The 26,626-nt window shown below is 41.5% G+C and overlaps 3 protein-coding genes across 4 annotated transcripts in view; 1 reads left to right on the top strand and 2 right to left on the bottom strand.

Annotated features, from left to right (window-relative positions):
- LOC109485374 (baculoviral IAP repeat-containing protein 7-B-like) lies at positions 1-5,996 on the bottom strand. Its single transcript, XM_019788930.1, has 6 exons — positions 5,945-5,996; positions 4,385-5,213; positions 3,375-3,541; positions 2,005-2,180; positions 802-946; positions 1-227 (listed from the first exon to the last, which is right to left on the bottom strand). The coding sequence occupies exons 2-6, from the start codon at positions 5,068-5,070 to the stop codon at positions 1-3; spliced, it is 1,401 nt and encodes a 466-aa protein (XP_019644489.1). The 5' UTR covers positions 5,071-5,213; positions 5,945-5,996.
- A 783-nt stretch (positions 5,997-6,779) lies between these two features.
- On the top strand, positions 6,780-18,678 carry LOC109485426 (E3 ubiquitin-protein ligase XIAP-like). Its single transcript, XM_019789034.1, has 7 exons — positions 6,780-6,991; positions 12,537-14,142; positions 14,403-14,515; positions 14,886-15,020; positions 15,340-15,521; positions 16,017-16,374; positions 16,778-18,678. The coding sequence occupies exons 2-7, from the start codon at positions 12,809-12,811 to the stop codon at positions 17,005-17,007; spliced, it is 2,352 nt and encodes a 783-aa protein (XP_019644593.1). The 5' UTR covers positions 6,780-6,991; positions 12,537-12,808; the 3' UTR covers positions 17,008-18,678.
- Positions 18,679-19,671: 993 nt separating this feature from the next.
- Positions 19,672-26,626, bottom strand: part of LOC109485422 (leucine-rich repeat-containing protein C10orf11 homolog) — a 76,946-nt gene continuing 69,991 nt past the window's right edge. Inside the window, exons 6-9 of one of the 2 annotated variants that reach the window (XM_019789025.1) lie at positions 22,736-22,862; positions 21,777-21,782; positions 20,941-21,022; positions 19,672-20,302 (exon numbers count right to left, since the gene is read on the bottom strand). In XM_019789025.1, coding sequence (XP_019644584.1) covers positions 20,223-20,302; positions 20,941-21,022; positions 21,777-21,782; positions 22,736-22,862 — 295 coding nt within the window. In that variant the 3' untranslated portion in view covers positions 19,672-20,222. The remainder of the gene's footprint in view (positions 20,303-20,940; positions 21,023-21,776; positions 21,783-22,735; positions 22,863-26,626) is intronic. The other variant, XM_019789026.1, reaches the window with a different exon arrangement.

Below are 26,626 nucleotides of genomic sequence, written 5' to 3'. Positions count from 1 at the left end.
CTACACCAGGGAAGCTCGTTTGACCCGGGAGAAACGCTCCTTGCAGTACGGACACTTGCCGCGTCGGCGCTGCAGCACGCTGGCACAGCCCTCACAGCAGCACATGTGCCCACAGGGGAGGAACACCGTACAGGCGTCGCTGAGCCTGCACACTTTGCACTGGCGTTCTTCTGTCAGACGCTGCAGTTTGGTCTGGAGCGCCTCCATGGAGCACTGCATATCTTCCACTGAGAAAAAAAAAGATAAAATGCATTCTCAGCCATACGTTTGTGCTATGGTACGTTACGGCAACGTACTCATATACGTTTAAGCTTAAGCCCCGTTCACACATTCACGAATTTGGCCTCCTGAACACTAGTCAAACTCCCCAAACCATGGTTAGAAGTAGGTCGGCACAAAGTCGCATGGTGTTCAGCGAGGTCACATACTATTCGACTGCTCCAGCTGAATTTTTCAAAATGTTTAAAACATTCGGGAGTTGGTCGGGAGTTTCGGACATGGTCGGCTGGTGTTCGGCTGTAAGTCAGCAAAACACCAGGCAGCCATTCGGGAGTAACTCAGCAGTGTTCAGAGCGTATTCGGTGGTCAAATTTTAATCTAATTTAACTCAAATTCGTTTCGATTCTCATAGGAAGATAGGTATGGCTTAAATCTGGTCAGAGTGCACCGGAACGTCAGCCGGGAACACATTCGGGGGAAGGTCGTGAATGTGTGACACTGGCTTAAACAGTGCATTTCAAATAGATTTGTTCTTGATGATTGATATGCAACAAGAAAAACCTAATCTTCCTAGTTTCGAACCTTCGTCATCATCATTGTTTCTTCCTTCGGAGTCAGATGTTGGTCTTCTTTCGTCTCCCCTATATTGGCTCCTCTTGCCGAATGCTCTTCCTCGGAAATGTTTGGGCGAGGTCTCATCGTCTTCTGGCTGATGAGCGTCTCCAACCTGTATTGTAAAAATCAGCCGTCGTAGATTTTAGCCTGAGGAAACGTGGTCCCTAATAATTGTCGCACGGATCGAAATACTGGGTACATATGCACCTTAGAGTTAGACGACACAGCTTTATTCTGTGCAGACGACGCAGTTTTCGTCTGCGCAGACGACGCAGCATTTTTTTCTGTGCAGACGACGCAGCATTATTTCTGTGCAGACGACGCAGCTTTTTTCTGTGCAGACGACGCAGTTTTTTTCTGCGCTGCGCAAACGACGCAGGTTTTTTTTCTGTACATGCACAGACGAGGCAGCTTTTTCTGTGTAGACGACGCAGCGTTATTTCTGTGAAGCTGACGCATATTTTTTTCTGTGGAGATGACGCAGCATTATTTCTGTGTAGACGACGCAGATTTTTCTGCGCATTTTCTGTACATGCACAGATGACGCAGCATTATTTCTGTGTAGACGACGCAGCTTTTTTCTGTGTAGACGACGCAGCATTATTTCTGTGCAGACGACGCAGCTTTTTTCTGTGCAGACGACGCAGTTTTTTTCTGCGCTGCGCAAACGACGCAGGTTTTTTTTCTGTACATGCACAGACGAGGCAGCTTTTTCTGTGTAGACGACGCAGCGTTATTTCTGTGAAGCTGACGCATATTTTTTTCTGTGGAGATGACGCAGCTTTTTTCTGTGCAGACGACGCAGGTGCTGTACTTGTCGGAAACGCTACTTTTTGTGATGAAGACGGTATTCAATAGTATATAATTAAATAACCTTTAGTATACATTCATCTGGCTAAGTACAGGTGAAGAGATGAAAGGGTATACATGTTTGCAGAACAAACAATTCTAAAACTACTCTAATACAGTGGTTCGGCTTTTAATAGTAATGCCGTATTCCAATACAGAAAAATATCACAATCCATAAAGGCGTTATGAAGTTATGTTGACTATAAATGTGCGGAAACACAAACACACAGACAGACACACACGCGCGCGCCAAAAACAATACCTCCATATTTCATTTAGGGAAGGAAATCTAAAACAGAAAATGTCTTCAAAAGATCTTACCAGTTCAGGCGAACATTTCTTCTTCGTTCCCATGACATAGTCGATCCCTCGCTCACGCAGGACGAAGCCGCATTTCTCCGCGTACCATCGCGCGTGCTCGGTCCACGGGTCCTCTCCGGGTCGCCAATCCTTCAGGACGCCGTCACACCAGAAGCACTTGACTCCGTCGTCAATATCTGACAAAAAGGACACCATTGCATACAAGTGTACATGGTACAATATATGGCAACGACCATTGAACAGTGTGCCAATTAGGAAACGTATATTACTAGGCAGTTGAAGATGAATTTAGCTTCTTCTATAATATGCCGGGGTTCTTTGATTTTTGTAGTAAGCTTTCCACGCTGAAACTATGAGACAATGATGCCCTACAGCCAGCCCTTCTACACATCTCAGTTTGGGTATAAGATGTGTTCTAGAGTGTACCTGAATGGGGATGGTATGGGGAATTCCCGAAAGGTTACCCACATGTCCCTGTTCTTTGTAGTCATGCGGGAGACTATGATGCCCTACAGCCAGCCCTTTTACACCGGTAGAAATGGTTATAAGATGTGTGCCAGGGTGTATCTGAATGGGGACGGTATGGGGAAGGCGGTACCCATATGTCCCTGTTGTTCGTTGTAGTCATGCGGGGAGACTATGATGCCCTACAGCCAGCCCTTTTACACCGGTAGAAATGGTTATAAGATGTGTGCCAGGGTGTATCTGAATGGGGACGGTATGGGGAAGGGTACCCATATGTCCCTGTTGTTCGTTGTAGTCATGCGGGGAGACTATGATGCCCTACAGCTAGCCCTTTTACAAGAGCAGCAGCAGAAGCAGCGGAGGCAGGATCCGCATGGATCTGGAACAAGTACCTACTTGAGGAAAGGCGGAAGCGAAGCGACCGTTAGCATTCACCTATGACAGTCACCAGCCGTCAGGTGTTTCGAACTCTGACTCCGCTTCGAACTTCGAACGCTGCACCAGTAATGGAACAATGTTTTAAAAGTCAATCGTCAGGACTGATGGCGACAGCTCACCAGTGGGTGGTGGTGCTTTTTTTTTTTGCACTGCTGGCCCCCCACCCCGAGGGAATATTGAACTAAGGGCCGAAATTCCCCATGACGGGTGGCGTTCAACTGACGAACCCACTGGTGAGGCATACCACTACCATCATACAAGGTGTGTTTTTTAAACAAACTCACCGGTAGAAATGGTTATAAGATGTGTGCTAGAATGTACCTGAATGGGGACGGTATGGGGAAGGATACCCACATGTCCCTGTTCTTTGAAGTCATGCGGGAGACTATGATGCCCTACAGCTAGCCCTTCTACACCAGTAGAAATGGTTATAAGAAATGGTTAAACATTGTGTAAAGAAATCCTACTTGTGTAGTAGAAGCCTGCTTCAGCGAGTCTCGTTGGCGAACTTGTATACCGTGACGGCCAACTGAAGAACGTAGTCAGTCGCAACTCTTGCGAAGCCAGTTCCGGGTGCTTTGGACCATATGTGTACGTCGCTGGGTGTGGTGATGCTACCTGAATCGGTAGTGAACTTGAAAAAAAAAACAGCATTATTTGTTATTTGCCTATCAACAAAGACATGTCCCGGGTTCGAGTCCTGACACGCCACCGATCTTGTGCCCTTGGGAAAGGCACTTTACGCGACTATTTATAAACAAACAATAAATATTTTTATCTTAAATTTACGCCAAAGGTACAGCAAAGATATCTCACTATGCATACTTAAGTGCACTACTACCTACTGGTTCGACTACTATGTACAATTTTGACTTCTCGCTTCTTAAGACAGTTGTAGATGTATGGACATATCTACTAGTACAGAACACATGTTAAAAAGTCCAGAGCATTGTGCAGTGCTGTCCTTGATACAGAACACATTTTAAAAAGTCCAGAGCATTGAGCAGTGTTGTCCTTGATACAGAACACATTTTAAAAAGTCCAGAGCATTGTGCAGTGCTGTCCTTGATACAGAACACATTTTAAAAAGTCCAGAGCATTGTGCAGTACTGTCCTTGATACAGAACACATTTTAAAAAGTCCAAAGCATGTGCAGTGCTGCCCTTGATACAGAACACATTTTAAAAAGTCCAGAGCATTGTGGAGTGCTGTCCTTGATACAGAACACATTTTAAAAAGTCCAGAGCATTGTGCAGTGCTGTCCTTGATACAGAACACATTTTAAAAAGTCCAGAGCATTGTGCAGTGCTGTCCTTGATACAGAACACATTTTAAAAAGTCCAAAGCATTGTGCAGTGCTGTCCTTGTCCTTGATACAGAACACATTTTAAAAAGTCCAGAGCATTGTGCAGTGCTGTCCGTGCCATTTTCCAGATTCTACATTAACTCTAATAATCATTTATAAGGATTTCCCAACCTTTTCTGTGGTTCTCGTCCAAGGTTGTACCGTTCGCCCTCAGTTGGCATGTTTGACGTTGGGTTGCCACGGACAAAGGGGCAGCGCGGGTAGTGATTGGCGTGCTCCTCGGCAGGGTCGTCCACTTCCTCCCACCGGTGTAGAACACCTCCACAGAACGCACACTCCACGGCGTCCCCCGTACCCAGGTAGAAGAAGCCCAGCCTTGCCAGATGCTCAGGGTTGACCGGGACGTCGCGGGGCCAGTCGTAGAACGTGTGTAGCCGGTGAACCTCGGTGTTCAGGTCCCGTGGGCAGCTGGTATCGCAGCCCAGGGTTTTCATCCTGCCCATGGCTGTCTCTATCCTGTCGGACGCCTGACGGGACTCCCAATCCATTCCACTCCCACCAACCGCTCCTTTTCCCTCTTCCATCTTCTGTCGGGCAAATACGCATTCGGGATATTCTTGAAAGTGTTTGTTGAGGGGTTCATCGTAGTAGTCGCCCCAATCCTCAAGGCTTCCCCCACAGCTGAAGCACGTCACTTTGTCTCGTTCACCGGTATAGAAGAGCCCCGCCTTGGCCAACTTCCTCGGACTGATCGTACGATACCCGTGGTCAGGCCATGTGGCGAACGAGCCCAGTCTGATAATCTCCATGCTGTACATGATGTTGTCGGGTATATTGAAGCTTCCAGCCACAGCCATTGGTCTACACTGGCGCGAGATCCTTAGTGCAAGTCTATAGTATTCACAGTAGGTCTGTTTCTCTATGAATCTTATCTTTTATGTATACCGCTGAAGTGGTACTTTTTGTACTTGCACTCGGTATAGAGGGTCAAAACCTGAAACTGAAGAAAAACGTCAAATTTCAGTACCTCCTTCCTTCATTGGGTATTGTTGAGGTCCTTCCTATCTAACGACGTAATGGGGAAATAGCTGTGTCCCCACTTCCTGTCTTGATTGTGTGCCCGCATTCCATTGTCTTTCTTTCCAATATCTGTGCATTGTCTACGTTGTCTTTCTTTCCTATATCCGCGCAGTTACTGAAACAAAGTAACTGCACAAAGGATACGTGAAAATGCCAATTAACAAGTTTCCTCAGACATTAAGGAACACCATTCACTATGAAATAAAAGACTGAGCTTTAACTTCCCAGAATTGGGACTTACCCCAGGGACTTACCCCAGGGACTTACCCCAGGGACTTACCCCTACGTATCCTAGGCATATAGGAAACAAACATGGTCATTTTTTCTTCCCATTACTAGATAGGAGCTCACAAAATTCCACTTTTCAGACCAACATGAGTACCAGTAAGTTTTATCTGCTAGCGCTGCTCTAAGAGTTTTATATTACTTCAACCTGATGCAGGTGGTTGTAATATTGACGTTGTACAAAACTTCAAAACTATTTTTCAATATGGCGGCACCCCGGAGGGTTGTCTTTTTTTGCTTCCGCGTTAAACACCATTACTGAAGCAACCCTTTCAGCCGCAATAGCTCACAAAATTTCACTTTGCAGACCAACCTGAGTACCAGTACGTTTTATCTGCTGTTCTAAGAGTTTAAGAGGACTTCAACCTGATGCAGGTGGTTGTCTCAACAGAAAGAAGAAGGAGCGTCGTCCTGCGTGGTCCCCACCTGGCCTGTTGAAAATGTAGTAGCAAATCTCTCGCTTCCTTTCTTCGAGACCTGGACATGCCGTTGTCCAATGATAAGTCACGACTCTTACAGCTACAGTTCACCAATACTTAACGCTACTTGTGATTCGATGTTGCGCCATGCAACCATCGTTTTTTTTTGACGTAATGTTTTGCCGGTAAGGTGAACCATGTCCTGGTCCGGCCGTTGTCCAATGGTAAGTCATGACACTTACAGCAGCTACAGTTCACCTTTACGTAACGCTACTTGTGATTCGATGTTGCGCCATGCAACCATCGTTTTTTTTTGACGTAATGTTTTGCCGGTAAGGTGAACCATGTCCTGGTCCGGCCGTTGTCCAATGGTAAGTCATGACACTTACAGCAGCTATTGTGTGATGACGATTCAGCCAATGTTTATTGTAATGTAAGTTTTGAAGACAATTTTTGATCTCAAGATTTATTTTTAAGAAAAATTATCAAGTTGTTCACATTCTCCTTTATTTCCACATGCATATGGGTCCCATATTGATACGTGGAAACCCCCTATGTAGCCTTGCATACAACGTACCTTACGGCCAGGTGTTTTTGCAGGGACAAAAATAGTTTCAGACAGAACCAGACGATTTTGTGACCATATATGGTTTAAAATTGGAGACTATCCAACAAATAGACCCACGTGATCACCACGTGATCGTGTTGGGGAATCCCCTTCGTCACAAGGTACGAACAAAAAACAAGTACTAAGTAGCCTGGATGCCAGACCCAAAGCACACTGGACACAAAATATCTCAGTGTGCCAGGCTCACTGAGATATTTGTGTCCAGTGTGCTATGGGTCTGGAACCCAGGCTAATATAAACTCTGCCTCACCTTGTGCATGCCTTCTCTTAAAAAACCCTCTAAAACAAAGGGGCGGGATTGTGGGAATATAGCAGGGCTGTTCCGGGGAACCCAGAGAAAAGGATCGGGTCTGGTGCGTAATGCAGGTAAGGCCAAATGATCCCAAATGTGTTAGCGCGGCTCAACCAGAAACAAGGCGGTGCCGGTAACGTGCACAGAAAAAGGTCACCGTACCAGATTTTACGGACGTACGGTTTTTGGGGCTTGGAGGGCTTGACTGTTTGTTTAGGAAGAGACGGTACGTGGCTGCGTGGCTATGGTGGAAGCAAAAAAATACAAAGGGATGCCGCCATTTTGAAAAAATAGTTTTGAAGTTTTGTAAAACGTCCATATTCCAATTACGACAAGACTGAAAATTTGGAAAGAATAGAGGGCAAGCGAAAATAGTTTGAGATAATAAAAGTTCTTTCTTCCTTCCATTTAAGGAAAGGCGTGTTTTACAGTTTGTTTCATTCTAATAGGTATCGGGCTCTAGTTCAATCTACACAGTTCGTTGTAGTTTCTTTAAAACAAAATATTCTAGTGCCTCTGTTTTTTATTATCTTGGTGCCCTGTCTATGACTATGTAATCTCTAAGCAGATGTTTGGTGGCTACAAGAAGCAACTTGGCTAGCAGTGGCGACTTTTCAAGTGGGCGTTTTTGCTATCTTTTTTTAGCCCCCACCAGGCCTTTCTACGGGAATACGGATCGTAAAATTCGGCAAAATAGAGAGTAAAATGGGCCAAGAGAGTCCGGCCGCGGGGAGGTAGTTTCTTTCCCTCCGACTGCGCGGCCAGTCAAACCACAAGGCGGCCAAACTCCCCTGGCAAATATTCTCCTTTATATTAGCCTGACTGGCAGCCTTGTTAGCTTTCAAAAGCTATAAACAAGGTAGCCGTGGACGACTCTGGTACACCTTTTTGCATGATAATGCCGGTGACAGTCACCGGCATTATCATGCAAAAAGGTGTACCAGAGTCGTCCGCGGCTATAAACAAGGCTGACATCAGGCTACCTTTAAATGACCAGCGTAGTTAGTCTGGTAGAGACTAATCTTTCTTGGCGAACGACCACAAATGACCAATTTGAAACTGGACCGGTACCGTACGCGTCGCACCAAACCAACTTGATTTTTATCCTCCTTAATTTGTCACAAAGACGTGTTGTTGTTTCTTGCTGTAGTTGTCTTGTCTATGCTCATTTGTTATTCCTGACTTTCAAGAGAATGTTAGATTTTCCGAGTACTGCCCCCAAAATAACGGGTAGCTCGCGCAAAGCACAATCCACCACGACAAAAATGTTCAAATACATGTAGGTGTCCCCTAGATTTCTGCTAGGTTTCCGTGCTCAATTCAGTTTTGTGTTTATTTAAAATCAACTTTTTACAGACACTTTCTATTTATCTGGATGAATTTAAAGCACTTGAAACTAGACATTAAATGATACAGGATGTATATAATGGTAGTTGATTTACAAACTTTTGAGGTAAGTTACCTTCTTTGGACAAAATGTACTAGTATGCCATCTTCTTTGGTGCCATCATGGTGCCATTTATGCAAATGAGGAGTAACTTACACGAAAATCACACGTTTTCTTGATACACGTATGGCATGAAGTTGAAAAATACAGCGGTAAGCATAAAAACTACAGCACAAAAAAATGTAGGCAAATTTATAAATGACAGAAGGAGTGAAGAATATTTTATGTGTGACCTGCCAATACAATTTGATACTGTCTTGTATCCACCGAAAGATCTCCTTGGAGATTATTTTATCGTTTCTGGTTTTCCTTGTCTTTTGTTCTGCTATGGTATCTGGTGCTAGCTACATGTGGCTTTTGGGTTGTATTAATAGAGGTTTTGTGCACCAATTTCTGTTTTTTTCGTGGTGAAATAGGCAAACATAAGATTTTAACATCTGAATGATTTTCGTGATTTTTATACTTACTGCGATAGGTAAATTACATCGAGATATCAAAATTCCATGTACTGACTATGCAAAACATGTAGTTTGTGTTGGATGATAAGAATTTCATCATCATCATCATGCCTCCGGATTAGTTTATACTAATCCGGTGAGGTACACTTGATATAGTTACTCCAGTATGTCCTATCTCTCATAGCGGACACTAATGCAGGCCCTGCTAGTGACATATTTTTAATACTAGTGACATATGTCACACCAGTTAAATTTCTTGGTTCACAGATTTGCCTGCTTCATTTAGTTGAAGACTGGTTTGCCTGTTTCATTTTTTTCTGGTTTGCAAAAGGAAAAAAAACATTTCAGCTTCTGAATCAACTCCCGAATGCTCATATTTTGGCCCCAACAACTCCCAAATACTCATATTTTGGCCCCAACAGTTGAAGGAAGTCCCTTTTCTTTAGAGTTGTTACAATTTTTCCATCTATCAGTGCAGTGGTTTGATGAAAAGTTTTAAACTTATTGTTTGAATTACAAACCAGCCTGGTGTGTTGATGTCATAGCTCTTATCATAGCATTGGGGGCTATCATAGGATGCCAAGGTCTGTTTTTTTGGCAGTGTCGCTTCATATTTTTATTACCTTCGCCAAGAAGGTTATGTTTTCAGTAGCGTTTGTCTGTGTGTGCATGGGTATGTGTGTTTGTGTGTGTGTGGTTTAGCAAGATAACTCGAGAAGCAGTAAATGGATTGGAATGAAACTTGGTAGGTGGGTAGGTCTTCATAAGACCTAGAAATGATTAGATGTTAGGCCCCCTGGCGGCTTTCCTAGGTACTGCAGCTGAACTTCCGGTTTTGATATCTCATGTTCTGGACATGCTAGGGTCACAAGTTTTGGTTGGTAGATAGCTCTTGTGGTAGGGAAGAAGTGACGTGAGTTTGGGTCCCCTAGCGCCTTGTTCTGGAACTGCAGGAGCATTTGTTGAAAACAATTTGAAGGACGATAACTCAAGAACCGGTTGACGTATTGTCGTGATTTTTGGTATGTAAGTAGTATAAGTGATGCTTGACATGATCAGATGGCAATTATGCAAATCAGGCGCTAATTTGCATAATTAATGAGGAAATTCTATAACTCTGCTTTGTTCGATAATAGAACTATGAAACACTTGTGACATCTACTTGAGAACGAGAAAAACATCTGAGGATATATATTATGTAAATGAGGACCTAATTTGCATAATTAATGGGAAATTCTTATAATTTCATAGTTGTAACTGCTGCACCCCGAATTTCATACTTGCCACATTTGGAAGTTAAGTGAAGGTGAACATCAACAAACATAATTTATTCAAATCATGACCTCATTTGCATAATTTATGAGGAAGTGCTAAAATAGCCTTTTTGTTATGATAAGGCTGTCATTGGATGAAGAATATGATCAACTGACATAGTCCATGCAAATGAGGCTCTTATTTACAAAATCAATGATTAAAATTGTATAATTCGTCACCCGCAAGGGTTAACCTCATTTGGCGAAGGTATGAGATTGTGGAACTCTTGTTTTCTGAATAAATCCGAGAACCAACAAATCAAATTGGTGCAGCCTAGCTCAGTAACATTGATGGATATGCAAATTAGGCCACACCAATTTAATTTGTTGGTTCTTAGATTTTTTTTGGAAAAAATATGAAGCAACAAGGCGAAAAAAAACAGGTCTAGGCAGCTTATTATAGCCCCAAATACTATGATAGGAGCCATGAAGGCTGGAACATTTAAACTCCTGTTGGGAGAAAAATAGTAGCATTTTTAGTTGATTCAGAACAAGAATTTGCAAATGAGAAAAAAATGAAGAGGCGAATCCGAGAACCAACAAATTAAATCGGGGTGGCCTGTGCAAATATTTTTCACAATGTTTATTTTACCTCTTAGTGCTAGGCCATACCTGTTACACATGACTTGGGTACTAGACATGCATAGATATATTAACGGTACATGTATCTCAACTTCCTGCTGGTTCTCTACTAATATGACTATTCTAAGATACAAATCAGGGCCTCATTGACAAAAATACTTCTTATTTAGTATGTTAATGAAGAACATTTCACACTTAAGACATCTGTAAGGTTAACATTCCTATACATTACATGTATTATGTTAATGTGGAGGTCATTTCCAAATGAATTATGAAATGTTGAAAGGATAGGACTTTTACATATGAACTTATGAAGTACAATATTATGTAATTTGAGTTGAGAAAACTGTAGATGGGACAGATTATGCTACATTCATTCATCACATGTCCATGATCAATGAGACAAATAAAATTAAGCTGTAACTAGAGAAGTATTAAACATTTGCAAAGCAAATGCATAATGTTCACCTTCGGACATGGTCTGCTCTGTTAATTTTTACTCAAACACATTCACATACATGTACTGTTAGAGCTATGGTCTTCCCGCCATAGCTCTTATGCACATGCACGGTGGTCCCCCTGGGGATCACTCCGGAGATCTAGAGAGAGTCTGGATGTGAATACACTGTGAGAATGGACAGAGACTGTGTTGGGTTTTGTGTGTCTATTTCCTGGATAGAGGAAGGAGTTATCAAATGTTTAATCATGAGTTAACGCGAGAGTGAGGAACATGAGAGCTCCACTGCATCAGCCATTGGACAACAAGTTTGTTTACCAAAGGTCACGGATTGCTTAGTGAAACAGGTCCGGGTCGCCACAGTTGAACCACCTGTATAATCACCTTAGCGGGAGGAACAAACCGTGCTGTCCCGAACAACGCGATAGCTCGACTATAGCTCAATGTTTCGCTTTTAAAAAATTGTAATCAAACGTGAATATGTACTACTAGTATCATGGTGACAGGAGCAGAGCAGACCATGAAATTGCAACATTATGTAACCCAACACCAGTCACCATGGTGACAGACGTCAACAAATCATGTCATTGGCCAGGTCAGAGGTTAGTGTTTGGAGAAGAAGAAGAGGAAATTGAGTAAAAACAATGTTTTCCTTTGGTAAACATAGCTACTTTCATGCACTTTCACTTTCATTTCTGTTGGCCCCAAGGACTGGCTTGGGCAATGCCTAATATGATAATGAGATTTTAACAGAAAACCTTTATTCAACAAATGGAGAGTGTGGTATTTTTTCATCTATTATGCAAATGAGGCCCTGATTTGTGTCTTAGAATAGTCATAAGGCCACAGCAAGTAATTTTTATGGATGACATCAACGCGTGCATTAATTTTTGCCAGATTTTGGAAAAAAAAACAAATTTTGTTGCCTCTGACAGTGGTCAACATGCCAAAAATGGGCAAAGATATCTGTTGCCATGCCAGAAGGTGGGTGGCAGATAGCTATGAAGAGAGGAGACAAGAAAAGGCTCTGATTTAATGTTTTGTTTCTTACTTTGATGCAGTGATATGTGATGTTGGCTGTGTATACACATGTATGTGAACCAAAACCATTTGTACAATGAATGAGTCAAAATTTTAAAATGTAGGAACCTTGTTTTTCTCGGCCGGCCTTGTTTTTTTTTCGCCCGCTCGCATTAGATTTGGAGTTTGCGGAGGATGTCATCCATATAATTTACATGCTATGGCCTAAGTAGAGAACCAGCAGGAAGTTGAGATACCTTATGTATGTCTACCCATCCGATACAGGTACCTTCAGATACAGATACAGATGACGTATGTTTCTTCCTTTTTTTTCTTTCACAGTCGCATGCAGTAGTTGAACATTGCACAAGATAACCATCCATCAACACCCAGTGAAAATTCTTTGCATGCCACCAGTCCAACATGGAACCCTTTCTTTAACCATAAGATTCATTCATTTTTGTTCACCATGTGACTGAATAGTGGGACAAAGTTTGACTTTCTGAAGGGATACTTCACTTAGTGATTTAACTTAGGAAGTGGTTTGCTTCACAGGTGCAAAGCTAAATGGTATGACAAATTTTCTCTAATCCTTTGCTGTGAAATAGACAAACATGAAATACAAGGACTATTCAATTGAATCCCGCAGGCTTGCAACATTTGACCTGTGGCCTGATAATAGCCCTGTACCTCCACGGCTTCTGGCAATAGCTGGATTTTTCTGTGTTGATGAGAACACCGTAGTCTGTTTCGATTGTGGAGGGCAGTTTAGAAATTGGAAGGCTGGTGACAACCCTTTTGTGAGGCATGTCAGTGAGCAAAAGGACTGTGAATTTGCAAAAAACCTACAAGTCAGTCAAGCAAGCACCAGCAACGTTCCCAACAATGATGCAATGCAGGGGCAGGCACAACAGGCAGTCATGGAAAGTACAACCCCTTCATCCAATAGCTGGCTCCATCACTCACACAACTTCAACTCTAATGAACTCTACGAGTCACATCATACACTATGTGACTCACAATGTCCCAAAGATTTAAACACAGACCGTCTTCCTACATACTTTGTGGACGGAATCAGCAGTGATCAACCACCAAGACGTCAAGATACAACAAGATTTACGGTAGGTTCTAACCAATACCAGACGAGAAATTTGAACACAGAGAGAGATCGGCTTACTACTTACTTTGACTGGCCAAGAGATGTACTCGTGTCACCAGAAGATCTTGCAAGGCTAGGGTTTTTCTACCTTGGCTACAGAGACCGTGTGGAGTGTGCGTTCTGTGGGGGTGTTCTTCATCAGTGGGAGGCGGGCGACGATCCGTTTATAGAACACCAGCGACACTACCCGCACTGCCCCTTCGTTAACGGAGAGGCGACCGCAAATGTCCAACTTGGAGAGACGTCACCACAAGCATCTCCGCCAACGAGCAGTCCGAGTACGGCTCAAAATATCGTTACCAGCCAAACTAGTCAGCAACCTTCAACACAAGCAACTGGATCTGGAACCACATCAGCATATGCTTTACCAATAGACCGACAGTGGCCAAGAATGCCAGATTTTGCTGATGAGGACAGTCGACTGTCCACCTTCCACAACTGGCCGAGGTATTCTCCCATGTCACCACTGAGGCTAGCACGGGCAGGATTTCTGTATACCTGTAAGTATCTGCCAAGCGATGTACCCGTGTCACCAGAAGATCTGGCAAGGCAAGGGTTCGTCTACCTTGGATACAGAGACCGTGTGGAGTGTGCATTCAGTGGTGGTGTTCTGCATCAGTGGGAAGAAGGTGATGACCCGGTAGTAGAACACCAGCGGCACTACCCAGACTGTCCCTTCGTACGTGGTTTGGCCACCTCAAATATACCACTAGATGACGACAGACATCTACATGTACCTGTGGACAAAACCATGGCCAGTGCTGCACAGAGGATGTTCTGTCCGTCCAGGTTGGCTGTTTATGTGCACAGTAAAATAGAAACATTTCACATTCACATTTCTTTGCTGTCTTTGCCTTAAAAACCAACCATCATATACTGTCACCATAGATTATATCAGTTCATTACGTCAAGTATGTATGTCAAGTGACAACATTTTTGATTGTCAAATGGCTATATAAGCATTAATATGTACACTTTTATGCATCTTAAGTTGTTTATATATGCATTCATGAAATATATATGCATTCATGAAATATTTCCCATTTTAGTACTGGTGTTGCTGAGACAGACGATGGATTTCTGGGGCAGACTAGACAACCAGAGCTATCTTCGGAACACACGCTGTCTAGATTGCCTCCTAGAGCTGGGGTCTCCTACACGTGTGAGTTAAACTTTTGTTGCATGTACACTGCACAGCTTTCAGAAAATTGTGTTAAATCTAGCCAGACAGTGAGTGTTACATTTAACTATCAACTTATCCTATAGTCTTCTGCAAATATCTCACTGTGTTAGATTTGAGGGATTTTCTACACACCTGTAAGTCTTTCTAACATCATCAGACATGAAGTTTTCTAACCACAGTGACTATGATGTGGAAATACAGTTATCTCCACTCATGGGACCTATCACAAGCTATCTACTATAGGTGTACAACATAAAGATGCAAATACTTAGTACCTATTAGGTGAAAATCACACATTCAGTCTTGATCTGTAGACTTTCCTTACACTTACACATGAACACTTCCTTAGTGCCAATAGAGGCACAGAGGCCAAGAATGCCAGATTTTGCGGATGAGGAAAGCCGTCTGTCCACCTTCCACAAGTGGCCGCTGTATTCTCCCATCTCACCACGGAGGCTAGCACAGGCAGGCTTTGTTTACACCTGTAAGTATGCATCACAAAATTGTTTACTAAACAGCATTCTAGTGCAGAAATATTTATTCACATACATGTGTATGCCTACTACATGTACATCTTACTTTTGTCCTTGTGAGTGTGTGAACAAAACACCTTTTAAAAAAAATATCTGGAACATAACGTTTTTTGGCCTTTTTTTAAGGATAGGATGTCAGAAAAAAATATTTCACCATTGTGGGATATTAAAGAGCAATCCTAGCAGCAACTTCCCTCATATTATGAAATCATGCATGAACAGTCTGTTATTTTGAGGTGCTGAAGAAAAATATCTTCACTCTGTCCGCAGGCATTGACGACCAAGTCCGGTGTTTCTGGTGCGAGGGTGGTCTGAAGGACTGGCTGCAGGGCGATGACCCCTGGGAGGAGCATGCGCGGTGGTACGGGCCGGAGTGCGGTTACGTCATCATGAGGAAAGGCATGGACTACATCTGGGACATCAGGACACGGAGTCGTATCGGCATGCAACAGGTTAGGTTTCCTAAAACACGAGATTTTAGACTTCCAGGAACTATTTTGGGTTTTTGTGAATGTTTTGGATCTCTGTGTGTGTGGGATTGTATGAAGTAATTTTGATACCATTTCCTGAATTTCTCCACATACCACCCACTTATTCCCAACTGGCAAGTACATGTTTTGGGTCACCATCAGGCTTGACCTCCCTTTCATTTAACTGTCAAAATGACTTTCCACCCACTGCACACCCATGCAAACAAAGCTATAATACAAATGAAGGACGAACAGACTTACAAACCCACAACTCAGCTAAGAAAATGGTACTTTCATTTACATGTATATATATCTGTAGGTGATACCCACTATTCAGGAAAATTGTTATCAATTCTTATCTTCTTCTTATCAAATAAAGTAGCATTTACATAGTACATTATTTCTGTTGCTGACAACAATATACATTGTACTTACATGTATGCTCAGCCATCCTTACAAAAATGTCTATATTTCTAGACAAGGCAGCAGGGAACACAGCAGCATGTTTCCTATCGTGAAGGCATCTCTACTGCCATACCTGAAAAGCAGCTGCAGCAAAACAGAAGCAGCCATCAGAGAAATCTGGAGCAACAAGTCAATGATGCAATGGATTCTAGAATTGTCAGAGATGCTGTTGAGATGGGATTTGATCCCGATGACATTAGAAGAGTTGTCTACTGTCAAATCAATGAGCATGGGCAGTTTTTTGCTACAATGACAGGCTTAATCAAAGCTTTGTTGGATGCTGAGGAAGATGAAGATCTGCAAGATCAGCCACCCAGAGAGGAGAGTCCCCCAAAAGAAACACGGCCAAACCCATCTACAGAGACTCAAGGTTCATGTTCAAGCTTATTGCAATTATAGGATAGCTTATTTTCTTGTGTAATATAGAGGCTTATTTACAGGCATCACTTCATTTGTATCATACAAAGAGGAAAATGTGCAAAAAAGCAAAAGGACACAAAAAAAAAACACAGACATCCTATGATAGTGCCAAATGCTAGGAGTCTTGAAGTCAACATACCAGATCTAGAGGGTGGTTTTGCAACTCAATCAATTTGAAAGTTTCAAAGTTTCTTTTATTTTCAAATCTGAAATCAGAGGGCAAAACTGAGAATTCAACCAAACTTTCTAGCACAATAGTTTTAGATTTTTAAAGCAAAAATAGTGCTTCTTATATAGCGAGAGCACAATTGCAAAGAAATATTACGTGTAACCATCATTTTGTCCATTTTCAGAACAACCTCTGGACCTTGAGACTATGGAGCATATGTTGCGCCGTCTCCGCCGTCTCCGTGAAGAGAGGCAGTGTAAGGTGTGTCTGTCTGAGGACGCCTGTATGGTGTTCATCCCCTGTGGACATCTCTGCTGCTGCGAACACTGTGCCAACATGCTGAGGATCAGAGGACGCCGCTGTCCGCTCTGTAGAGCGATGTTCCAGAGGGTTCAGCGCGCATTTCACACATAAATATTCACTACAACTCTTTTGTAGTAAGAAATGTAATAAGATAGTTTAGTTTTGTAGTATTGTTGTATTACTGCCACACATTGTACCATGTACAATTGTCGAGCATTCATTCACTCTATATGTAAGGCCACAGCAAGTAAATTTTAAGGATGACATCCTCCGCAGACTCCAAATCTAATGCTCTAAACATTATGTCTAATACAATGTACAATGGGCTTTGCAATATTTAAATGACAATGTCAAAACAGAGTGTATCATACATTTATTCAATACATCATAAACTACACTTTATTTCTCAATATTGGGCTCTATAAATACACAACATATACACACCTCTCTAATAATTTAAAGCTAAATTATCTATTGTTACATGACTTATATTATAGTATCGAGCTATTTGGAAGAAAACTCTTTTTAATTACAGTTGTAACTTGTAATACAACTTGTAATACTTGAAACAAGTATAACTGAATGACATTAAGAAGTCAGCCATAAGTACAACTAGCAGAAGGCTTAGCATTCCTTGCAGCATAATTTTACACATACATGTACATATAGCAAAAGTACCGAAGTAACGGGTTCCTTTCTCAGCACTAGGTGTACAGAGGTGATCATATGAGGCGGCTTCCGTCCTAGATCTCCAGTGCCGAAGGTACGTCAACACTTGGTGTCCAGTGTCGGCGGCTTCAGCACTGGAAAGTCTGAATCGGCAAATCAAACCCTGACTTTAAAAAGGGTACCGAGATGCCGCCTTTGAACTCTAACACTCATATTTTCGAGATCATAGCGCCCAGGAAGCAAATTACAATCGGGACAACAAGGTGATCTGCAGGACAGGACTGCACGGCCTCTTTCCTCACATTTTCAAAGACGTAGACTTGACCTACGATACTGTGCTGTATGCCGCACGGCCGACGTAAGCACCAGAAGCCCAGTGCAGAAATGATTTGAGAACTCGCCTTCCAGCGCCAAGAGTCATGAGCACTGGAACGATTCAGTGAGGAACCCGTTACTTAGGTACTTCGACACTTGCTATCCAGTGTTGAATGGACTCCGAGCACTGGGAAGCGAGTGCCGAGTGGAATTTAGCACTGGAAAACGAGTGCCGAATCAAGATTCAGCTCTGGAATTCCAGTTCTGGCGGAGCTTCAGCACTGGAAAATAAGCCGTTCAGCACTAGAATTCCTGTGCGGAGTTTCCTTCCACACAGGGCCCCAAGTGCCTACACCACTTTCCCTGCGCTGGGTGAGGAACCCGTTACTTCGGTACCCTTGCGTACATGTACAAGTACAAAATGTACATGTACATGTCATGTATTGATTGTAACATTGTGTTTCCATGATGTACATACTAGTACATGAATACTTTGAGTAAAAAGGTCTGTCTGGGTAGAATTCAAATGCCTTTTTTGTTTTCAATGTGTTTGTTTGTAGGCTTGTGAGTCTGACTGAAGTTATTTGGATACCATTTGTATGCTTGTGTGACTGGGTAACTGCAGACTGACGTTAAGGTCAAATTGGCAGTCAAAATGGTTTCCCTAAAGGCTGTGAGAAAGTGACAGTGGAATATACACAGAATCAGCAAGAAATTCACAATAATGAATAAACAAAAACTCACAACAATTCTTGACACTTCACAGGATTGTGAAATACTAGTAGTCAAACCTGCCTCAGGGGACCAAAGAAAAGTGGTCACCTTGGACAGGTGGTCTCCTTGAAGAGGGTGACCTCACAACATGACTGAGACATAAATGGTTTCCAAGTTGAGATGTTTTAATGTGAAATCTCCAGTTCTGTGGTGAATGCATGTGGGGAGGGCACATGGCCCAATTTACATTGAACAAAAAAACATTGTCCAATAGTCGAGGCAAGCTGGCTGGTTTCTCCATGATTTCTAATTATCATCAATAATCAACATGAACAAAAATGGCGTGGTCACCATTGGGCCTTGAACGGACCCAACTCACAGCGGTCTCGGTTGCTTTGGCCAGGTCACTCAATGTTTATGTCAATGAGGAAAATTTTAAGGACCAAGAAAAAGCGGTCACCATGGACAGGCGGCCTGCTTGAAGAGGTGGTCTCCTTGGCAGGTTTGACTGTATTTCCATTTCTTACTGTAGAAGAATTTCATCTTCACAAAACAAACAATGTTTTTATTGCCATCAAAGTATGATTATTGCAACTACATGTATTATGTTACAGTAATAAAGCGCTCTGGCAACTTTTGTCATTTAAATATACTTTGTGTCCAGTTAAAACCTAACAGTAACATAATTGATATTACAAAGTGCTGCATAGTCGTTTTAAATATACATGATGATATTGGATAAATAATATTTTCTCTAGTAGCTGCAATCAAATTATATTAAAGTCAGGCGTTTTGATTGAATATAAAAAAAAGCAGCAATTACTTTCAAATGCAATGAAAAATTACTTTGATGGTGAAGCATGTTTGAATGATTATCAGCCGAAATATACATTTTTGAAACAAGAAAACACAAACTTTCAAACATTTTTACCTGAGTCTCTGATAAGTTGTATGAAACTAAGAATAATGCCGTTTGTTACAAATTTGTAGTATTTGCTGCCAATGTAATTTCAGGGTGGCAAAACTGGAAATATTCTGAATAAGGCAATCTGTATGTTGACACAAGACACTGCCCCACATTAGCACATTTGCACCAGTTTTTCATACTTTGGGCATTTAAAACAGTGCAGAACAAACCCCAAAATGAGTCCTTTATTTTCTGGGCACTACTCCAAAAATCAGGATCCTACAAGTTACTGTTTTCTGTTACAATTTTCAGTCTTTTTGTTCCATGAATGTCAATATACCTCGGGTATGTAGATAAGTGACTAGAATATTGACCTAAAACTGTCCTTGGGAGCTATAATAGGTTTGGTGACCAGGCTATAAAATTGTACCCTATTCTTACAATACACATACGAAGATATATGTAGCATATTGCAGGTTTTAAACACGTTTCACTCGAAAACTTCATGATGTATCATAGAGTGCTGTGAGTCCAAACAAGTTTGATTGTTTTCAGTGAATCATTTCACTATTTCAGACTCATCAACTTAATCTCATTATTCAAGCATACTGAGGTTCTGGCAAGGGACACCATATCACTAGTGCCCCCTACTGACTTATCCAAAGACTGCAGGAAGCTGGTAACCAACATAAACAGTGCTTAAATCTCTATCATGTAGACATCACAAGTCGTTGTTCCGTATGAATCTGTTGCCTTCCGAGTGCCGTCCGTGGTACACATACCTGCATCTCCCAAAGGTTCCTGTAATGATAGAAAAATATATGATTGTCACAGTGTAACAGATTGCAGTAGTGTAGTCATTATTGAACTTGAAGAATATTCTGTCTCTCAAGCTAACATACCATGTGGAATTGTGTGGCGTAATGATCATAACATTCGGCTCGGAACCAAGACATCCCCTGACATGTCCCAATGTTGTGTCCTCGAAAATGGCACTTTACACAACTTTCCTCACTTCCCTCAGGTCGAAATAAGTACATGTACTTAGATTTTGGTTAGGGATGTTGCTCCGATACAGTGTTAAAGTAAATGGAGGTCCCGTGTTTTGGGACAGCCACACCCCACATACGTTAAAGATCCCACCACACCTTGCAAAAAAGAGTAGTGCCGTGCCCCTGTGTGCAATTAGAGTTCGTGATTTGGCAAAATTGAATGGACCACCAAGCTGTTTGAAGATCTAATGAATAAATTAATATCGATTTAAATCACCAGTGTAGCAGAATCATCAGTAAGTCTGATCATCAGCAATGTCAAATCATATCCACGTTTTGTAAACACTCAATAGGGAACCTCACTCCTGCATCTATAGAACCAGCTGCTAGATGGCGCTTTTGATACACAGCTACACAGAATCAGACCATGATAAGTGAATGTTTTACCTTGGTGCCTCCCTTCAGCTTGAGAAGAGGCAGGGAGAGGAGAATACGCTGATGGGGGCGACTCTCCTGATGTGTCATCAAACTGGAAATAGTAAACAACAATAGTAAACAATAACAATAGTAAACAACAAGGATATTTTGTTCATCAGATATGAGACAATGCTTTGTATTTTCATAACAACTGGTAGACACAATACATGTACATGGTACATGTACATGTAATTCTAAATCACTTGTTTTCCTATGACGTGATGTGGTGAACAATCTGTGTGTCAGCCAAAGCTAATCCTCTCCTATTTGCTGAGGACAAAAATGGATTTTAAAAAACTAAAATAGGTTTGGATATCAGGCTAGTGAACAATACTTTACTTAGAGCTTACTAAGGCCACACCTTCTTAATTTTATGAATGACATCCTCTAAAGACCCCCAAACTAGTGCGCGCTGGCAAATAAAAAACAAATTCCGGCCCAAAATAAAAATGCCACTAAATCACAGGAATACAAAGCTGGTATTGTGAATTTGCGGCAGTACTTAGCGACCTATACGACAAGCCAGCTTTTTGTGGAATTTTATGAATCGGCACTGTACATATGTACTGAGTTCTTGAGTCGTGGAGCTTCGTAGCCTATATGCCTGGCTCCGTATTGTCGCTAACTACCCACCACCATGGACTACCCAGGCCTAACTACATAGTATTGCAGGTCTGTGATTATTCAATGGTCTACAGCTGCTAAAGTGTTGTGGAGGAGACTTGAACTTATGTGAAGTGCAGTTCAATTATGTTTGCAGTTTTAATGTGGTTTCCATAATGATGTCAAAGGAAGCTAAAACTTACATGTTCCTGAGGAAGAGAATGCAAGAAAAGGAAGCAGCAAAAATTAAAGCTTTTAGAGTTAGTAGTAAAATAGTGGCATTTTTTCTAGCTTCAACTTCATTTGGTGTAATGTAGCCAGCTGCTGCCATGCCCCATGCCTGCAAAGCCGGTGTGTTACCCTGAAGTGTGGTTATACCCGCTATATAGATACAGATACAGAAGTTCATCAACATAAGCAAGTCTTTGAGCTTGCAGTTTGGCTAAGGGGTGCTAGGTGGCTCTTCTACACTGCTACGAGGTTACTACCGGGGTAGTACTACATTTGTATATAATACATGTAGGGCTGTGATACAGAAACAGACATAAAACTGGACAATTCACAAAATACTAAGATAATTCAAGAAGAAGTGGTACAGCAGGTTTCACCTTTTTAGGCTACACCAATTTAATTTATTGTTTCTTGGCTTTTTCAGAAAAAATATGAGGTGCCAGTGCGAAATAAAAAAAGCAGAGACATCTCATGAAGGCCGCAAATGTTGCAGTTAACACACCAGGCTGGTTAAAATTAAAATAATAGATTTTGAACTGTTAATGAAACGAAGTTGCATTGTTACATTGTTACATCTTCAACCTTGGGGGCCAAAAAATGTTGAGCATTTTGCAGTTAGAACCTAAAATCTTTTTTCTTTTTGCAGAAAAAAATGGACAGGGCGATCCGAGAAGCAACAAATTAAATTGGTCTGGCCTAGTTGTTACAGTTATTCCATCTTTCAATGCAATGGTATCATTAAAAGTTCAAAATTCATTGTTTAAATTTTGAACCAGCTTGGTGTGTTGACTTCATGGCTCCTATCGTACTATTGTGGGCCATAATAGGATGCCTAGGCCTGTTTTTTTTTTCTTACTTTTTTCCGCCCACCCGCTCCATCATTTTTCTAGAAAAATCCGTTAACCAAGAAATGAAATTGGTGTGTCCTTACCATGTTTTGTGCTGGTCGTGCTACTCTCATGAAGGCTCCTCGTGTCTTTGCCTCCGCAAGTTCTGTTCTACTGACGGGACGGGCGTCCAGGAACCGTAGACGGGGCATCCGGTACAGGACGTAGTGTCTGCAAAAAATACACAAGAGAAAAATATATAAATTCATGTCATTCCAAGGCACGGGTTCGATTCCCGGTGTGGGAAAAACTGTAAGAAACAGGAGGAGCGAGTAGAAACAGAAAGAAACAAGCTGGTCCTGGCCTGGGTTCGAACCCACGACCTCCCGGGCACCAGTCCGACTCTCTAACCGCTCGGCCGAAAAGGTCTAGACCCGTTGGCCGGGTCAGTTGGTAGCGCCTATAACCTCCCACTGTAACACTTGTATTAAAATAAATGTATAATGTGTGACCGTTTTTTTAAAGCACATGTATGTGGACTAGCTACTCAACTACATGTAGTATCTTTGTACATGTACAACCAAGCATTTTCCTTCAGTTGGCCTTTCCAGTATAGAATAACCAATCAATGTAAAAAGTTCAAACTTTCACATTTTTCATGTTCAATGTCATGATCATCATCATGATAATGTTAGTAGAATATTCCTTAATCAGTGACTCTTTTTGAAAGATAAAAACACGTACCTCCAAATTTTCGATGTCAACTGTACATCATCTTGATCACGGAGTCACCTAGTCTTGCAAGAACACGAGACTAGGTCGAGACTTGTGTGGATCCATGATCAAGATGTTCAGTGGACATCGAAAATTTGGAGGTACGTGTTTCTACCTTTCAAAAACAGTCACTATTCTACTAACTGATAATTCTACGTGACTGATGAACCTCTTCAAGAGAGCCTGCATGGGGGGGTCCCGAGAATGCTCTACGCTGAATTCGGAAAACCTCTCGATTACGCTTTACAATAAATTCCAAGTGGCTACAACGCATTACATAGAATTTAAACGGCGAATACGCTCTACGCAAAAAATGCCAATTACGCTCTATGTTGAATTACAGCAGTCCGTCTACGCTCTACGTAGAATTAAAACGGCTGATCACGCTCTACGGAAAAGGGCATGCGGGCCCTCTTAAAAGATGTCATGGCCCAGTTCCAAAAATACATTCCACCCATTTTAGATCAGACCCTACTCTTCAAAGCACCTGTTCTGCACAGAAAACCTGTCTAGACTCCTTCAATACTGTTGTCCTAGACTGAACAGGGTCCAATGTTTCTCCCCTGTAGGCCAATTAGCCTTTAGCTTGCAAGAACTTGAGAAACTATAAGGAAGAACCAAGGAGGTTAAAATCAATCCTAAACCCAGGGCTCAAAATTAAAGGTGGTCCAGTGGCCACTGACCACAAAATTTTAGGCTAGGACAACTAAAAACAAAAAACACACTTTGGGACATTTTTGGGACAATAGAAAAATAATCAACATCAGAATGTCAGCCCTTCTTTTGTTTTAAGGCACATGTCTTGGATTTTGGGTCCAAAAAAGTCCTCCCGAATTTCCTGTCTACCCTGCAATTATAGTGTGCTTGGGAGTGATCATAACGATTCATAAGAAAAATAAAGTTGACTTCAAGTTGAAGTCATACAATACTTCCCCCAAAAAAACAGATTGGGACAGTTCATCCTCACTTCGGGACAGTTGAAATTTATTTCTGGGACAGTGCTGGGACAATAGGAAGAATTGTTAATTTCTTAGGCATGAAACCTTCTTGGAAGAACAGAATTTGTCAATTGTAACTTGTGTACGAAGACACTGGTATTTCATTTCAAAGATGCAGCTAAGAGCAGATTGAGAGCACAATCTTCACTACAAATTGAACAGAAAACTGTATAATCATTTTAGTATACAGACCTGACAACTGTCAACATATTATCATTCTTTCTTCATATGAATGGTTTAATTCAAAAGATGCACAACATTGTCAGAATGGCTGAATTGCATTGTGACGTTACATTTGGATTGACATATATTTTGTATTATAATTGATTATACAAAGATTGAAACCTACCAATCAAATAAGTCAATGTTTTTTATAGTGTAATATCTATATTCTTGTATAGAATGATCATAACTGTACAAGATGCATCCTATACATGTACATGTAGTTTATTCATTAATTTGGTCAACTTAAAACATTACACCATTTGGGTTTGAATATTCAGATACAGATGATTTTTAATAAAAACCCATTTTATTATCCAGTCACTTAGTTATCATGCTAACTTTTTATCTAAACAATAACTTTCTTTGCAAAAGTAAAAATAAATACCCTACTATGTGCTTGTAGTAGCAATGATTTCATATGTAAGAAACCCTGATGCATATCACAGTGTATCTGTAAATGGCGCACGCTGCAAAAAAAAAAAATGAAATAAAATAAAATAGGCACAGTAATTTCCTTTCCTAAACTGCTTTTCAGCAAACATAGTTGAAATGGTCGGGCCATATGTGCCCGGTGTTTGTACAATGGCCCAGCCATTGCGGCCCAATACCTGCACACAAATCCAGCAAGTCTAATGGCCAACACTCCGGGATTAGGTTATAAACCCAGAATTGATTCTTCCTAACACCCCTCCCTACGATATTTGAAAGCCATACATGCTGCAAATGTGTCGGTAAAGATTGCTATCCGCCGCTTTAATACCCACCACATCATACACAGAATGACCTCCAGGAAAATAATGTTCTAAAATTATGGCCAAATTTAACCTTGCATGGCAGGGCCGTTTCCATCTCCCCAATGTGCCGAGATGTTTGTCACTGAATGTCGTGATATACACGCCGAGCTTTATTGTCAGGAGAAAATTGTATCACTTTTTGCTGTAATATTGTCTTATAAATACTGCAATGGCGGCATTACTTCTGCCACAAATCTATATAAAGGAGTCAAATCTACAAAAGAGTTTGACAGGTTTAGTATGAAATATGGCCTAACTGTCCTTATCAAGTGGTTCTGACACTCTGTTACGCATAATTTTGGGCCGAGATGATAAATAAAGCGCACCGTATCAGCATACAAAACCCCAAGCATGCCACAAATTATGAAAATGGTCATTTTTCAACGCAAATGATAACTCCTCTCCGGCTATCAAATAATTCATCATGCGCACCCGGCTCAACCCTCCCTGACATAAGGATGGGAAAATTTACGACTGCTCTCATTTCCCGGTATTAAAGTTGTCATTTTCGCCACTAATTTGTTCGCTGGGTCCTGAAACAACTTATCGAAGTTTTAAATTTTGTTCCCGGTAGCGCGTGGGTTAGGACTAGTGGCAGTTATAGCCCGTGGTTATCGTTGCGGGCTCGCTTGCACGTGTTGACGGTAGATTGCTGGCTTACGTGGACGTCCATAAAAACTCGGACCACCCCGGGTTAAGTCATTACGATCAAATCCAAAATTTGTGCAATAGTATTTCATGAGGTACTGCAGGGCACCGCTCAGTTTCTCTCGTAGATTAAAAAAAGCGCCCGGTTTGTGATCGGAGCGCGGAACTATTTGGCGGTCGTAAAACACAACACAAAATTTGATTTACTGCGGATCACACTATATTTATATCTACAGACTGTCACTATGTAAAGGTGTTGCTTGGAATACTGTTTTGAAGAATAGTTCAGTTAAGTTATGATCAATAGCTATTACCAATCATAATATTAGCAGTTGGCTTAGTTCAAGTAGAGTTCATATATTGTTCATATTGCGCAAATATTTTTACACCCGAGAACCTTTGTTTCAATTGGATTCGTATGTTCCTTTCCAATCATTAGTTCACTTCAGAATCTGGTGTTGTATTTTGTTATTCTATGAGTAGAGGACTCGTATAAGCACTGATGAAATTAGTCACAGTTTTTAATGCTTATTTCAAATATGTCAATAAAATAAAA

Source organism: Branchiostoma belcheri, unplaced genomic scaffold (assembly GCF_001625305.1).
Source record: "Branchiostoma belcheri isolate BF01 breed outbred unplaced genomic scaffold, Haploidv18h27 scaffold75, whole genome shotgun sequence".
NCBI lineage: Eukaryota > Metazoa > Chordata > Leptocardii > Amphioxiformes > Branchiostomatidae > Branchiostoma > Branchiostoma belcheri.
The sequence above is the reverse complement of the archived record's forward strand: the minus strand, read 5'-3'. Positions and strand labels throughout refer to the sequence as shown.

Excerpts from the sequence above, each read along its gene's own strand:
- LOC109485374 (XM_019788930.1), bottom strand. The coding sequence starts at position 5,070 with ATGGCTGTGGCTGGAAGCTTCAATATACCCGACAACATCATGTACAGC. Across the intron at positions 947-2,004 it reads AGAAATGTTCGCCTGAACTG|GTTGGAGACGCTCATCAGCC; the intron begins GTAAGATCTTTT and ends TTTACAATACAG. Across the intron at positions 228-801 it reads AAACAATGATGATGACGAAG|TGGAAGATATGCAGTGCTCC; the intron begins GTTCGAAACTAG and ends TTTTTTTCTCAG.
- LOC109485426 (XM_019789034.1), top strand. The coding sequence starts at position 12,809 with ATGAAATACAAGGACTATTCAATTGAATCCCGCAGGCTTGCAACATTT. Across the intron at positions 15,021-15,339 it reads GGCAGGCTTTGTTTACACCT|GCATTGACGACCAAGTCCGG; the intron begins GTAAGTATGCAT and ends CTCTGTCCGCAG. Across the intron at positions 16,375-16,777 it reads CCCATCTACAGAGACTCAAG|AACAACCTCTGGACCTTGAG; the intron begins GTTCATGTTCAA and ends GTCCATTTTCAG.